This window comes from Lichenostomus cassidix, chromosome 1Ab, assembly GCF_008360975.1.
Source record: "Lichenostomus cassidix isolate B80296 chromosome 1Ab, HeHo_3.0, whole genome shotgun sequence".
Taxonomy (NCBI): Eukaryota; Metazoa; Chordata; class Aves; order Passeriformes; family Meliphagidae; genus Lichenostomus; species Lichenostomus cassidix.
The window spans coordinates 2,736,611-2,752,933 of record NC_139481.1 but is presented as its reverse complement, the minus strand read 5'-3'; the positions used below and the strand labels follow the sequence as shown (position 1 = coordinate 2,752,933).

The 16,323-nt window shown below is 48.4% G+C and overlaps 1 protein-coding gene across 2 annotated transcripts in view; it reads right to left on the bottom strand.

The window, feature by feature from the left end:
* Positions 1-1,610: 1,610 nt before the first annotated feature.
* Positions 1,611-16,323, bottom strand: part of LOC146442752 (sodium- and chloride-dependent GABA transporter 1-like) — a 31,451-nt gene continuing 16,738 nt past the window's right edge. The window contains exons 5-15 of one of the 2 annotated variants that reach the window (XM_085049432.1): positions 15,344-15,453; positions 14,865-14,997; positions 13,547-13,681; positions 12,393-12,496; positions 12,017-12,141; positions 11,222-11,334; positions 7,598-7,729; positions 6,770-6,872; positions 6,264-6,364; positions 5,419-5,586; positions 1,611-3,965 (exon numbers count right to left, since the gene is read on the bottom strand). In XM_085049432.1, the coding sequence (XP_084905558.1) occupies positions 3,861-3,965; positions 5,419-5,586; positions 6,264-6,364; positions 6,770-6,872; positions 7,598-7,729; positions 11,222-11,334; positions 12,017-12,141; positions 12,393-12,496; positions 13,547-13,681; positions 14,865-14,997; positions 15,344-15,453 (1,329 nt within the window). In that variant the 3' untranslated portion in view covers positions 1,611-3,860. Of the gene's footprint in view, positions 3,966-4,705; positions 5,246-5,418; positions 5,587-6,263; positions 6,365-6,769; positions 6,873-7,597; positions 7,730-11,221; positions 11,335-12,016; positions 12,142-12,392; positions 12,497-13,546; positions 13,682-14,864; positions 14,998-15,343; positions 15,454-16,323 lie in introns of those variants that run through there. The other variant, XM_085049431.1, reaches the window with a different exon arrangement.

Here is a 16,323-nt window from a genome sequence, read left to right as displayed (position 1 = left end):
TCAGTAGTTTACCTGCCCTGTGCTTTGCTGTGGGACCCTCTGAGGCCAGCCTGTCCCCACAGCATTACACCAGTGATTCAGGCAAATCCCTTCCTGATGAGTTGGTTTTTGTCACCTGGAAGGAGAAATACCTTAACCCCCAGGATAAATCCCTCCATGAGCACTGGGAACAGGGCTGCAGCTCTGAGGGCTCTTGTCTCCAGGAGCTGTGGTGGGACACGTGCCACCCCACGAGGGCCCATGGTTGCTCCCTGGGGCTCCAGTGAGCACTCATGCCATTTTCTCAGCAGCACGGCAGCATCATGCCAGGCTGCCAGGAAGCATTTCCATCAGCATCAGGGCTGTCAGGTATCAGCACAGGGAGCACTAACCTCTCCTGAGCATCTCCAGACATGGATACTTCCCGGCTGACAGCATCACAGGGATGATGGACACAGTCTTGGCAGGAGCCCCATGGTGCCCATGGCACCAGTGGGGATGCTGGGCTGCACCTCATCCCCTGCTGTGTTTTTTGGGTAACACCACGTGGTCTCCAGTGCCAGCATTGACACCCAGTGCTGAGCACCACACCTCGTGCTCTCAGCTTCTGAGGAAGGCAGGCAGTGCTTGGTGTGAGCTGGTAGCCCTCAGCACAAGCCAAAGGACAGTGTCCCCTTAATGATGCAGAGCTCCTCCCCATTTGGCCATCACCACCAAACCCAACCAGGATCCCTCAGTCCTGAGAGAAGCCCTCTGGAACAGGCAAGGGATAAGGACAAGTTGCTCACCCAGAATGACACCAGCTTTAGGGCACCCCTGAGGCACAGCACAACTCCTCCCAACACACCCTTTAACAGAGCTGTGGAGGGACTAAAAGATGCATGATGGCTGGACAGCAAACCCTGCAGTGCCACACGGCATTGTATCCTGTCGTGGACATGGCACACGTGTTTTACAACCAGCTGCCAGCTGTTGCAGCACATCTGTGAGAACTGCAGCAGAAAGAGCTCCCCTGTTCCAGGGGAGAAGAGCACACCTGGACTTCCAGGGTTAGAAGTTCTTGAGCAGCAGTGGATCAACCCTGCCTTTCCCATGGCCACGTCAGCCCCCGCTGCAGCAGAGGGTGGGGGCAGTGGCATTTATTTTATATTTTGCAGCCCTCAGGAAAAAGAGGATTTCAGAGGGATTTGAACACAGGTCCCTAAATAGCTCCTTAGAATTAAGAGGTCTCATAAAGGATTATTTCAAGCGGCTGCCTATGGTAGGAAGGAGGGGCTGGCAGGTACTGGGGAGGTGAGGGGGCAGAGAAAAGGCAGGAGGGCTGTAGGTGAGCAGGAAGGAGCAGAATCCCTTTCTGAACCACAGCAGTGGGGAGAGGTGAGCATCCCACATCCTGGCTGTGTATCCACTCTGCTGGGTGAGGCCAATGGAATGAGGAGCACAGAGGTGCTCAGCAGATGTGACACACCATGACACACATCTGTGGCACAGATGTGACACTGCCTTTGAGGGGAGGGAGGTTATGGCACCTGGATGCACAGCCAAAAGCAGGTCTCTAGTAAGGGTCATGACTGCAAAGTTTAGAGCTTTAACATCTTTTCTGAGCACAGATGTCCCTCTCTAAGGACATATTTGTTTGTAAAGAGTGGTTTCCTTTATTGCCCCGGTTCATAAAAATAGGTGAAATTGGAATAGAAACTTTCAGCTATACTGGCACAGACAATTAAGGGACAAGGAAAGATGACATGTCTGTAACTGGCTGAGATTAATGGTGATGAGCTATGATTGCAGCTTTCAGTGTTTGGCTTTTGGCTTTACAAGACCAAGCCTGTAAATTCAGCATTTCCTCATGTCTATTTAACAGCCATGATTTTTTTGACACAAACACTGTAACAATTACATGTGGGACAGGGTGTGATCTCAGCTCGGGGTGTTGGAGACCACAAAACATGCACTGAATTCCCCAGCAGCCATAACTGCTGAGAGCCACGTGTACAAATACAAATTGGTTACACATCTGAAGCAACATTAATCAAGATGCACTGACGAGTTGGCAGGGGACCCACTCCCAAAGATCACTAACTTTAGCTTTCACCAGAAAAACTTCTTTCTTCCTTCTGGTACTGATCCACAGGCTGGAAGACTGGCAGAAGAGCAGGTTGGCCCCATGCTCTGGAGAGTCCCAGGGACAGGCAGCACAGGGCCAACTTGCAGCATTTTGAAGCTACTACTGGAGTGCAAGACAAGTGTGCAAAGGCTCATCACTCACCTGGCACCTGTAGGACCCCTGGGGGACTGCAGTGTGTCACCTCTGAGACCAGACTCTGATAGGAAAGATGGGTGGGATGTACCTTTTCTTGGATGCTCATTTTTGTGTTTGTTGGTTCTGATCTGAAGCTGGGAGTGTGAGCAGACCTGGCAATGCTGCGCCGGGGAGGGGAGAGACTAATCAGCACTAATCACAGTGTGTGTGCTCATCAAACACTCTGTGCACAAGGGTAGCTCTGCGTGGGGTCACTGAGAGGCTGGCACTGCTGGGATTGTCACTGTCACACCTACACATGGTGCTATGCTGAGCCACCTCCTTTCACAAAGCTTTATAAGTGAGAAATACTCTGCTGCTTTAGGACTGCTCTGAAACACTTCCCAGCCTTCTCCAAGGTGTTACACTTCTCCAGCACCATCTCCAAGAGCTCAGGGCCCTCTGTGGTTGGTGTGTTGGGAGCAGGGATGTGCCAGGGACAGCAGCTGGCTGAGCAGACACTTCCCAAGCGATGTCAGCACTGGTTCACAGGGCTGGATTTAAGCATGGTGGGTACATCCTGCCATCTGCCTCAGGAGTTCTTGCCTTCCACCAGCTGGGATTAAGTTGTGGCCACTTCCTGAAAAAGGTATGAACTGAACCATCCATGGACATCATGATCCACCTCATTGTTTCCCACCCAGGGACACAGCCAGGGAGGGTGCTTGGCAGGCACAACGCTCTTTCAGCTTGGGAGGAGATTTGCACAGCGCTGGAAAATCTCTTTATCACACAGCCTTGCCTCTGCACAAAGCTGATTGCGGCCAGTGTAGGAGACTTGAACAGCCTGTAGCAAAGAGCCCTCCATTTACCCTTTTAGCTGCTTTTTAGGGTCAGGGAGTGGCTACTGCACGCAGCTACAGAGGGCAGGATGCTCCAGAAGAGAAAGGCTGCGTGCTCTGCTGGGCTCTGGCTAATAGTGGATGCTACAAACACATCTGGAAACTGTGCAGGGCTGAAACACAGCACCTGTGAGCAGCACACACTGTCCTAAAGCCCTTCTCCAGGTTTGGGGTGATGTCCTACAGCTACCAGCTTGCAGGACTCCTCACTAGAATCCCTCATTCTGCACTAGAATCCTTTGTTCTGCACATCCCCTCCAGTTGTGTATTTGCTGGTGTTTTATGCTCCATCAATCGACAGCCATCTGGGATTTGGACCTGGTGACAACAACCTCCCTGGGGTGAAACACAGCTGTGTGCTGCAGAATGCTCTGTGGAGTTGCACAGGGAAAGGCAAGAAAAACAGAGAAGTGGGCAGCAATCAGTCCAAGCTCTCTAGAGACATCACCTCTTCTCAGGAGGAGGAAGATGTGGGCACCAGCTGCTCGTCTCTGAGAGCCTGGGCCAGGATGTTGCAGGATGAAGATGGTCACACACAATGCCCTGGTGGCAGCTTGTTCAGGGCCTTGGGCAGCCATTCCAGGAGGAAGAGCCATCAACAGGTTCCTCCACCAGGTCCTTTCTTGGACAAGCAAAAGCCACTGCAGAGCCAGGGACAGCAAGCTGTGCCAGAGGAGCTCGAGGGACAATGTGGAGTGAGCAGCTACGGGGCAGGGCGAGGAGTTCAGGCTTTCCTCCTACACAGCAGCATCTGAGATCCTCCCGTTCAAGGATGTCTTGGGCTGGAGGCCGTTGTTCTGAGCGTGCACCTCTGGCCTGGGCTGTGTCATCTGCTGCAAACGCTGCCCGGGAATGAAAGGAGAGAGGGTCAGCCAGGGCTGGGGGCAGCAGCAGGGGACAGCCAGGGCTGAATGGCAGCAGCTGAGGGTTGGGACCCTAACCCTGTTTATAGGCCAGGGATGGTGCTTGGAGTGACTCCTCCAGCAGCTTTGGCAGTACCTAAAAGTCTCTGCAAAATCACCTTTGCTGTGATGCTGCACAGAGCACAGCAGCTCCTCCTTTTATCTGAGATATGGGGAGCATCCTGATAACACAGGCAAACTGTTACCAAGCAAGAACAGCTCCAAGGAGGAATGAGAGAGCTGCAATGCCATCAGCTCCAGAGCAACCCATTTTCTGACTAGGGTTGATTACAAAGCATTACTAAGTAATTACAGCAGGTTAACAAGGTTACTGTCTGTGCCTTTGATGTAGATCAGAACATCCACCTGCACAAACCTTTGCACAGCAGCAATTCCTGTCACCCTGAGCTGATCAAATGAAAATTGCAGAGTCAAGTAAAGTGAAGCAAGAAGCAAGGAAAATATGGAGGGGCAAATCATTACTGGAGGCGTGTGGATTGAACATCAGGAGTGATGAAGAAGAATGAATCACTTTTGCCAGTCAGGGAGGGACTGATGCTGTGCACTGCAGAAGAGAATGCAGAGGAGGATTAAGCCTGACCTGAACAGACATCACTAAGGCAGGTAGAACCTCCTTCCAGTAAAGGGAAACAAGCTCCTACCCTCCAGTCCCACTGAATTGGCTGTTGCTGGGTGAAGTCCCTGAAATGTTCACTGAACTGCTTCTGCCATTCATGATAAATTTTTTCCCTTCTCACATTCATGCTCAGTGGGATCAAAATGACTTGTAATCTTTCCTGTCTGTCAAAACCACTTTATTCAGGATTGGCATCTAATTTCCCTCCAGCTCCAGCTCTATTACAAATTAATCCAGGATCTGTGCATATAAGAGGCCAAAAATTCTCTCTGTCTCTCTGATACCAACACATGCACACACAGATTAGCCTACTTTCTTCCTGCTGCCATCTGCTGCTCACTCCTAGGTCTGTGAGTGATTGAGAGAGGGTCTGGGTCTCGTGTTTGTGGGCAATATGAGAGGAAGAGTCAGACAGGGAGGATGCACATCAGCTACTCCTGCTGCTTTACTGCTGGTTTGCACAAGATGCTGAGGGGATGGATGGATGGATGGATGGATGGATGGATGGATGGATGGAAACATTCTCATGAGCTTCCCTCCACATGCCTGGGGTGCCACAGGAGTCCCCAGCACTTTGGAAGTGCTATGGATATAATTAACACAAGCCCTCAGTCAGGAGGAGTTAAGCTACTCCAGGGAGGTCCCAGACCAGCCTGGGCTCCCCCAGATGCTGTGATGTCTTTTCTCCATCACCAGTGACTCAGACTCAGTTCAGGGAGGAGATTACCCTGAGCAGGGTGGTGAAGCTGCTCCTACCTGCCGGAGAGTCCCTGTGGAGGTGAAGAAGGAGTAGAGCATGTAGCCTGGGATCAGAACCATGGAGGACAGGGCCATGAGCCACCCAATTCCTTGTCCCCACGCAGGATAGACGTATTTTCCCAGTGTCAGAGGAGTCATTTCCACCACGCTGAAGAAGAACACACCCTGGAAAAGAGCACCAGCCATTGCAGGGGAAAGTGTGCAAAATCAGGGTCCAGCCATTATTTCCTTCATTATCCTCTTAGCTCCCAACAGCCTTACAGGAACTCAAAAACTCTTTGCATTAGTCTAGATTCTTTCAGCCCACCAACTGGTAATTTCATATCATTTCTTCTTATCCCTTGGAAAAAGCTGGAATACCCCTGATTTCCTTCTTCACTAGCCTGCTCAGACAAGCAGTGCCCCACAGCAGCTCCTATGCAAGTTAACAGCATCCTCACAACTGGGCTCTGCAGTTTTCCTCTTCCTATCCCTGGAGTTATCACACCACTCCCTGCACTACCTCTGCTGGAAGGGCAGGAACCAGCAAAGGCCAAATTGCTCTGCAGTCAGTTATCCTCCATTTGGTGATAGCTTTTGTTCTCATAAGCCTGTCTGAGGCTGAAGCTGAAGTAGCTGAAAGCCAGAACCAATAATAGCTTTTTAAAACATTCAATTATTTTGCTTATCTTCTGGCATCTCAGAAAAAAAAAAAAAGAGAATGAAGAACTGATGGCCTCATTTAGATTAAAAGCAATCATCTAGAACTTTTTAATGGGTGATTTCCAGCAGGCAGAGTGAAAGAGGCTCATCTAGAGGCCTTTCTAGACCCACTTCTGCAGGTAGGATTCCCCAGGTCTTACCAGGCAGACAAGAGGTGTGAAGAAGGCCCAGCAGATCTTCCACCAAACACAAGGCTTGTAGCCAATCATCTCTTCAATGTTTCTGTAAAATCTGTTCACACCTACAGGAAGAAATGAGATTTGGAAAAAAAAAAAATCTCTGTGCCATGGTGTTCACCTCTTCTCATGACAGGTCAGGCACAGCAAGAAGGTGACAATGTTGTGGCATGAGAAGCATTATGTGGAGAGAATGAGCTACCATGACACAAATTCATGCTAACAGCTCCTATTCTCCTTGTGTCCTCTGGAGACTCCAGAGGAAACAGCCCTGGGCATCTTCCAGTTCACACAGGTCTTTACAATGGTCTGGAGAAGTGAGATGACAGCCCTCCACTCCTGATTTTCTGAAGTTATCAGTCTAAGCTATTTTCAGTTGCAAAGTTGCCATTGTCTTCACTGGCTTTGGCTTTTTAATTAAATCGCCATGCCCGTTGAGAAAACAAAGGAACAAGGTGTTCTGTGCTTACCATAACACCAAGAAATTGAGATGGTCTCAAAGAAGACAAGAAAGAGAAGACACATGCCACTGGCTGAGTAGTAATCAAACAGCTTGAAGACATAAATGCCACCCTGAAAAGACAAAAACAGGGTTAAGGAGTTCAGCTATAGATTATAATCGACAATATCAGCTGGCAGCTTGGGTTGCTGCTGTCTGTGTCTGTTGGTTTAATGTTAATTTCCTTGGACAGTAGAGCCACTGTTGCAAGGCTTCCACTGGAGTCTGGTTCCCAGCAGCAAAACTGATGTGCTCTTGGCAGACAATTAACCAGCCTGTTCAGGCATAGCTGAGGGTGAGGAGAAAAGAAGAAATTCTCTAAGATCTCTTATATTTCTCTGCTTTAGAAGGAGTCACTTAATTCGGTCTGCTCTGCCCCTCCCAGGAGTTTTGCCTTGCCTCCTCATGAACCTACAGCACTCCACAAATGGTCTCCAGACCACTCAGCCCTCAGTCCCCTCATGTGAGCCTTGGCTTTATCTCCAGAGGTTCCAGCCCCCAACAGACTGGTTTTCTTTGTGTTATCTTAACTCTTTGCATCAAGCATTCCCTCAGCCTGGGCTCTGTCAGCTTGAGCAATTATTGCAAATAGCAGAACACCAAGGCAGACTGACAACAGGATGATGGTAAAAATTATGGAGGAATCCTAAGCCACTTGAGATGCAGCAGTGATGAGCAAACCACTTTATCCAGAATAGGAGAAATGCTGTCTCTTCTCCCCAAGCTTTGGTGCTGCTGTGCTGTGCCAAAGGGACCAGAGAGGTGTCATGACTGGAGGGACAAGCACAGCCATCTGTACCTGGGTGATGTTGGAGAATCCAATGAGATAAGAGATGAAACACACTACTGCGATGAAGATCTTCTTCCTGGCTCTTAGGACTCGAGGATACTCATCCATCAGGGCTGTAATGAACCCTTCCACAGTGCAGAACTATGGGAAAAGGCATACACCAAAGATATAGATATAGATAAATAAATTTCTCAGCTTGGCATCAAACCCCCACACATTTAACTTCAATGGTGAACCTTAGTGATTTATGGACTCTCTGCAGACTCTAGGAAGAAAAGAGGCATCTCTGCACAAAGCTGGTCTGAACCATCTACTGAAAATTCATCTCTCTCCCCAATGTGCTATGCATGTAGCACACCAAAATCCCAACCTCACAGCACATCATCTTTCTAGAGGTGAGCACCAGGATGGTTTGTGCAGTGCTGTACCAGGCACAGTATAATAATAACACATAACAAAATCCCCATGAGTGTTGCCTTCCAGTTTTTCTACTAGTTCTGCCTTCTGGCACAAGGGCACTTTGGTTGTATATATGTGAAGAGCAACCTTCCCTCCTGTTTCTTGATAAATTGTGAGATTTACTTTTATATCTCACTCCCAGAATCTACAGGCAACATACCTCTCTCTGAGAGCACATCATGCCTCTAGCAACAACCCTGGGAATTTATGAGGGCAGGAAACTGGCTTCCCTGGTCACACTGAGCAAATGTACAAGCTAGTGCAATGAAAATGAAAGTGGTTTCATCATTTTTCAATGTCAGGGACTTCCCTGTCCCTGGAAAGAAAAAAACCCCAGAGTGGAGGTGGAGGTATACAGACCAAGAAGAGCAGTAGAAGGCTGGGAAGATGTGTGGGGGAAAAAATGGAAAATGGAAAGAAAAATGGAGAGCCTGAACCTATAGCTGGGTGGGGATGGGGGAAGAGCTGGAGCTGGCTCCCACATGGGCAACAGCAAGGCAAAGGGAGATGGGCATGCCCAGGGTTTTATATCCACATGGAAAGCCAGTATTCCCAGAGCATCACAGCTCAACTGCTTCAGCTTGAATTTTTAATGAGCCAAGCTTTTTATGTTGGACACGAGTGCCATTAAAGCATCTTTGGCCATTCATGCATGGGTTAAGCTGCCTCTACAGTCATTGACAGAGAGCTCTTCACCCCATCCCACCTGGCTTGTTGTCTGGGAGAGTCAGGGCTGAGCTGGCACAGTGTGAAGAGATAGCATGACTAAAAAAACCACTGTCAAAAGCTATTCTTTCCACATGGATACATGGCCAGGCACTGCTGGAGCCATGGCAGGGCCAGGGGATCTGAGACCAGAGAGAGAAATGGGTTTGGAGAGGAACAGGGTTGGTCAGACACCTTCTCTGGTGTCCAGCAGAGAAGGAGCAAAGAAAATTATGTCTTAGATAACGAGATGGAATAAAACTGACAGCCCTTTGCTGCAGGAAGAAGGATCAAAGTCAGGGAATGGACAGGGGGAAAGACAGGGAGATGGGGGATGAAGAACAAGGCTACAAAGTGAGTTGAATTCTCTTTGTCTCTTATCATTATTAAGCTGCTGTGTAACAGATGAGGTGGAGAAGCAAATGGTCATACATTGCTTTTCCTGGGCATAGAACAGGCAGTTTACTGAAAATTGCCTCATGACAGCCTCAGACTTCATAGAGGATGCAGTCTGGAGGATTTCAGCCAGGGATTCCAGCCCTGGGAACTGCACTGCCTGGCCTGGGTTTCACTTTTCCTATCTACACACCACATCTTGGCTGCTGGCACCTGTGGGCACCTGAATGAAATTATGCTGCTTTCAGAGTGGTGAGCCCTGAGCACACGTTCCTCCTGTTCTTGCCACTTCAGCCTGCTTTCCCAAAAATTCTGGGGCTCCTACTGTCTCCAGCCACAATTTTTAACACATATTCTCTTCATTCTCATGCCTCACCCCATGATATTATTTCTTTCCTAAGCATTTCATTTCTATTAGCCTCTCCCTTTTGCTCCTTTTCCCCTTCAGGGGCTTAACCATTACACAAGCTGTCCAATAACTGGGCTTGGGAATCAATAGCTGTGGCACTTGTGAAGGAGAATCTCTCTCCCACCCTCTGCTCATATCAAGGGTTTGCTGTTCTCTCCTCAGCCACACAGAGCACCCTGTTGGGATGCATGGGGAGTCTGCCAGATGTGCAGCAGAGATCCATGAGAGTGAAGTCCCTGCTGGCAGCTGGGAATCCTCATGACCAAGCTGTGCTAGACAGCCTCACATGGGACAGACACAGGCTGGCAGTCACAAGGCTTGCCAGCTCCCCTGAGGAATAAATGCCTGACCTGGAAACTGGGAGGTTAAAAGGAAGAATTAGCATATTATGAAAGAGGGTCTAGATGGGAGAGAGATGAAGCCTGGGTGGATCAGAGCAGAGGGAACACCAAGGCACTGAGTGAAGGCACAGGAGGGAGGTGTTGGTCAGTGCAGATCATTCATCCCACTCCAGGAGCTGCAAAGGGGATGAGCAGCCTGGCAGGAAGAGACAGATTCCTGCTCCCCATTTGCAAATGCCAAAATGATGTGTAATCAGCACAGAGGGAAACTAATTTTTTTCTTTTCTTTTTTTCTTTTTTTTTTTTTTAATCTGAATGCTTCAAAATGCCTGTGGAATTGCAGCCACTGTTGCAGCCTCTGGTATTTGGTTTGTATGCATAAGCTGCCAGGGTGCTGCTGGTGTATTTGAATGAATCAGAACTCCAGCATGCAGACAGAAAGCTTCTTTACATGCATTTAGCTGTGGTTTTAAAAGCTTGTTGTCTTTTTTGATTCCCCCCCAGCCTCTCCCTCTAGGCAGTGATAGCCCCCCACAGACTGCCTGCCCTCTGAGACTGTCAGAAGGGACGTGGAGAATTTAAAGAGGTATTTTAAAAGCAAATGCAGCAAATAAATTCCACAGAGTGCTTAGAGGGCTTATTGTCATGTCTCGAACTATTTACCAGCCCTGAGTGAATAATCCATGGAGATAATTTTTTTCTGTAAATGTAGCTTCTCTCAGAACATTTAGGTATTATTTGAATTTTTTTTTTTTTTGCTAAATAACGCAGTCATGATCTTTATAATGTGTTTATGAGAATGTGACATGATTGAAAACCAGATTTGGTTGATTAGATTTTCCTGGAAACCAGCTGCGACATTTCAGGAATAGGTTTGGGTCTGATTGTGAAGTAGGCTTGGGTTTATGAACATTACCTGTAATCCAAGAGAGCATCCATTTTGTACTGGTGATTTGTGCTGCAAAGAGAACATGTGGACACAAGGGAGGACATGACAGACAAGTGGAGGCTTTTGCAGGAACCTTTGATTTTGATGCACTCAACAGGAAGGCATGCTGCAATTCACTGCTTCACTGGGTAGCTACTTTTATGCTGAACTATCAGGGAAAAAAGTATCACCACTTGTAAAAACACAGAGATAATGGGTTTTGTTTTGTTTTGTTTTGTGAGGGCTCTGAGGGGCCAAAATGCTGCATCACAGCACTGCCTGCACAGCACAGGAGAGAAAAAACCACTCTGCTCAGCACTGTCCTGAGTGCAGAAGGGAACACCACCATAAAGATGTTTTTTATCTTCCCCCACTTTGTCCCTGGGTTGTCTCACCTGACTGTCCAGACCCAGCATCATCAGCATGGAGAAGAAGAGGATTGACCAGAGAGGGGACAAGGGCAGCTGTGTGACAACCTGTGGGTAGGCGAGGAAAGCCAGTCCAGGGCCTGCAGAATGAAAAGAGGGATGAGCCATGTTCACAGAGCATTGGATGGGGAGTCTGAGCTAAGGGCCATGGTTAAACAGAGAGAAAATTACAGTCAAGAATTGTGGGGATTTCAGAGAGGAGCTAAAAACACCTGAGCCTTTGCCCATGACATAGCAACACAGAATGCACAGGGGCAGGATGGGGAGACAGAAATGACAGGAGAAACAAGTCCTGAAAGCAATAAAATCACCACATTATTGCAACCAAAGGGAGCTGGAGCACTTGGCTAGAAAAATAAACTAATATTCAGAGCTGGTTACGACTTTCCTGGTGCCTTCTTTTTTTCCATCACAAAATGTTGTTTTCTTGAGATAAAAGCTTTCTCTGGGAAGACAGCAATTTCAAAATATGTCTTTGTGCAGAAAGACACAGTCCCATCTTGGTTAAAAAATTATTCTGAGATCACAGTCTCAAGCTTTTGCATGAAAAAGGGACTCCAAATTTTGTTCACGTCTGCTGAAAACCTAGATAGTATCTGTTCTCCATAGGAAGGCTTCAGACAGCAAATGGCCTAAATATTTCACTACAGCAAAATAAAATTTCAGCACAATAATTCAGGGAAGACCTGAGAGCACCCCATGCTCACTTGCAAATTGCTCTCCCAGGTTGCTGTTGCATTTGAACTTAGGTTTCTGCTTTACCTGAGGAGGCCAGCTCTGACACAGACTTCTTTGTGATGTGTGACATGAAGCCAATGATGGAGAAAATAACAAATCCTGCAAATATGCTTGTGGTGGAATTTATACAACAGACAATAATGGAGTCTCTGGAAAAGAGAAAGAGAGAAAAGAAACCACCTGCAGGTCCTTACCAGAGCAGAGGGTCCTGTGCCTAGGACAGGTGGCACAGGTGACATGGTAAGTGCCCAGCAGGCAGGGGTCTCTGCAGAGATCACAGTGTGTCCCCTAGGCTGCCAGCAAGGGGACAGCAGGGATCAGGCAGCCCAGACTCACCACAACCCCCTGCCTCACCCATGAGCAATCCCTGCCACACAGGAGGATGGAAAAAACAACTGACCTGTAGACGTTGTTGTGGAAAGTGTTGTAGCTGCCCAGAGCAATGAGGGAGCCAAGGCCCAGGCCGTAGGAGAAGAAGATCTGAGTGGCTGCATCCATCCAGACCTGCAGAGAAGGAGCAGGGAGAGGAGGGAAGCATAAGGAGACTCCATGCTGCAGGTGCTCAGTACAGGGCAAGCCAGGGGACTGCAGGCAGACTGTGGGCTTGGATTGACAGCCCAGTGGGGTGGCCAGGACCTGAAGGAACCCTGTCACTGGGGCCAAGTCAAGAGCTTTTCACAAAATATAATTTAAACCTATTCTCGTTCAGTTTAAAGCCATTCCTTCTTGTCCTATCACTCCATGTCCTTGTCAAAAATCCCTCTGCAGAGGACTTCTTTACATACTGGAAGCAGAGAATCTGCATCCTTCCCATATGTCAAGTGCATCAAAGAGCAGGCTGGCCCAGCACCACACAGATATCCCCAGCCCTCCAAAATGTGTGGATCAAGGCTGCTTCTTGGGATGGATGTGGATGGATGCATGAAGGGTCATGCATCCTGTTTACAGCTGTGGAGGAAGACGGCTTGCAAAGCTGGTCACAATGCCTTCAGGTCTTAAAGCTTAGAAAGCTGGTGACTGCTGACTCTGGAGCCACAGGAGCATTGCTGCTGGGAAAGGCAGAGTCTTGTGTTTCCTGAAAAGTAAGACTCTGGGGTCCCCCCTGTGCTTCCACTGACCAAGGCAACCTTACTGGCCACCACTCATCCTTTAAGCACCTCCAAAACCTGCTGCTGTGCTTGTGCTGCTCCTGAGGCTCCCATGCCAGTGCCACCACCTTGTCCTGTCTCCAGGACCAGAACAAGACCAAATCACCAGCCCTAGGACAGTCAGTGAATAAGGTATTCCCAGCCCATCAGGGTGTTTCCCTTTATCAGGATAATTTCTGGCTCCCCCCACTCTATGGATAACACTGCTTGAGTACAACAGAGCTGCTGCACAGATTTCTTCCCATGAGGGACTTGTCCTTCAGCTTTGTCTCAGCCTGTGGGGGTCATGACTGCTTGAACTGCGTTATTTTAATTTTAAATGCTTAAAATATTTATGGGAAGTGCCTGGGGAAGCCTAATACAGAGACAAGAAGGAGATAGGAGCTTTCTTCATTAGGCTACAAACCTCAGAGTCAGAGAGCTTCCTGAAGTCAGGCGTGAGGTAGAAGAGGATTCCCTCCTTGGCTCCTGGCAGGGTGACTCCCCGGAACAGGAGGATGAAAAGCATGAAGTAGGGGTAGGTGGCTGAGAAATACACCACCTGAAAAAGACCCCATGGGAGAGGAACCATCAGTCCACCAGTGCCCAGAACCTTCCATGCCATCATCACATCTGACATGTCCTTCTGTGAGGGGGAAAGGCTGCCAAGCACAGCCACTTTCAGCAGCATTTCCTTGCATTCACTGTCCCCCATTCCCATGCTAGTAACGTTCCTAGCTGTTTGAGGTTTCTCCCTGCCAATGATATGCAAGGACACACTAATCACAAAAGTACCATGCTAAAGTCTGGATGAAATGCCCAAAGACAAGGGAATTGCACGGGGATAATTTTAGTCCACAAAAGTAATCCCCTTAAGTCATCACATCCTTATTTTGCAGAGCTAAAGCTGGTGTTTCTTCAGACTAATGCATCAAGCAAAACGAGTTGTCTTGATTCCACTGCTTTCTTTTCAGCTCTGTTTCAGGATCTCACAGGTATGTGCCATCCCTCATCACAGAGCCCACACCAGCAATCACCAGGGCTTTGCTGTGGCTGCGTAGCTAAAGCCTGTTTGAGAGCCACTGGGGACATTAACAGCTTAGCTGACCTATCCCTGAAGTGCTTCTTTCTGATCTCTTCTTTAGATTATTCCTTTCATAATAGTGTCCCACTGCACCATGCTGTGCTCTAAATAACACATCCCAGGATCTCAGCATCGCTGTTTCACTAAACTAAGCAATTACCTTTCTGCTGTGCTAGCCTGGAACACTGCACAGTGAATAACAACAGGCTTCTCATCTGAAGGTCTCCCACCAATATCGAAAGGGCAGCAGGGAAATTTTCAAAGGAGATGGTGAGTGTTTTTCCACCAGAAGCAATTTAAGAGACTGTGATTGTCAAAAGGGGGAGACCACAAGAGACTCTGCTCTCTCAAAGGGCTGCCCCAAAATGGGAAATATATGTAGTCTCTGAAAATGTCTCTTCCCAAACAGAGTGAACGCTCAGACCCACGACCTTACAGGGAAAAGCTATTCTCCTCACTTAGAATGAAAATTACCATAAACACAGTAGCAATTTTTACAACCCTGAAAGGTAAATGTCAGGAATTTAACAGCATCTACTGTGATTTTGGCTCTAAACACTATAACCTTAGTTATAGACACTGAAATAAAATTGAGTCTGGAGGACATTTTGACAGCACAGCAATGAGAGGCAGCACCAAAACCCCCAGCCTCCCACTGTACCTTTCCTGTCCACTCCACACCCTTCCAGATGGAGAAGTAGACCAGCAGCCAGGCCAGGGCCAGCGTGCCAGCCAGGGGCCAGCGGATGGTGCCAGGCTCCCCCAGGCCACCGGACATCTGGTGCATGTTCCTCCTAAGGGTGGGAGACACTGGGTTAAGAGGAAGATCAACAACCACTGGCAGAGGGATTTGCAGCTCCCAGAGGTGGGTGAAGGGTGAAGGACCAGTACAGACCAGTGTGAGAACCAACAAATCCCTAGAGACAACTGAGGTTCATCGGGATGGGATAAAGGGAGGAGAAGAGAGGTGGAGAGGCTGTTTAGCCTGTCCTGTGTCTGCACAGACACCACCATGGCCAGTGGCTGGTTGTAACGCCCTCCTGCCCAAGGAACAGTGCCAACAGGCAGAGCCACAGCCCTGGGCAGGGACAGTGACCGTGGGGAGGGGAAAAACCTGGTGTAGGCAGGCTGGGGACATACTCCCAGAACTCGGTGACAGCGCTGGTGAGGTTGGTGGTGTCGTTCAGGGAGTAGTTGGAGAAGCAGCGGTCAGTGTTCCAGTCGTTCCCACAGTTCTGCCACGGCAGGTCCTGCAGCAGCACAAGGACAGCAGGGTTATCATTCATGGGATATTTTCCAAAATATGATAAATTGTGACCAGGATTTTCTAGGAAAAAATATCATGATGCGATTAGGGCAATGCTGTAGCTCCAATAAAATGTTAGCAATTCACCAGATAGAAAGCCACTTCCAATGAATACTTGCTAATTAATAGCCACAAATTAAAATACTATCAAGGGTTATTGTGTTTATAACCATTACAGCTTTTCACTAACTCCACTCAACAAGTGGTTGGAATTTACTGCACAAAGAATAAACACTGATTTGTTTCTTATTTTTCATTTATACCAAGTCCAATGCTTAAAAAGCCACAGGGCCCTGAGAATGGAGGCAATGGGTTGTCTGCATGAACAGACTGCTATAACACAAGCACAGGAGTAAATTTACAGCTCAGTAGCTGTTTCATGCTGTCCACTGCCCTGATTATAAGCAGCACAAAGGGATTCCTGGGAGATGTTTACAGTGTAGGTAGCAGAGTGACGGCAGCACAACACCACAGCCCTAATGCAATCAGCTCTGGCACTGCAGGCAGTGAAGCAGCAGTGACAGGGGCTGTGTGAGTGCACAGGGCAACTCACCCAGGCTGTGTAGTGCCATGGCTGAGCCAGCCCAGGAAAGCAGCTCAAATGTGTCCCCATGTGCAGCTATCGCTTCTTCCAAGCTCAGTGCACATAGATAAATGCAGAGCAGCTATTCTGGGTGATTTCCCTCTGCAGACAAGACCCGAGGCTCCAGCTCAACAAAGCTGGAAGATGTTTGTATCCAGCCCTATTCATCCACAAACACTGACCTCTTCAGAAATATTATCTGTGTTTTAAGTGCCTTGTGGCAGAAGTGCC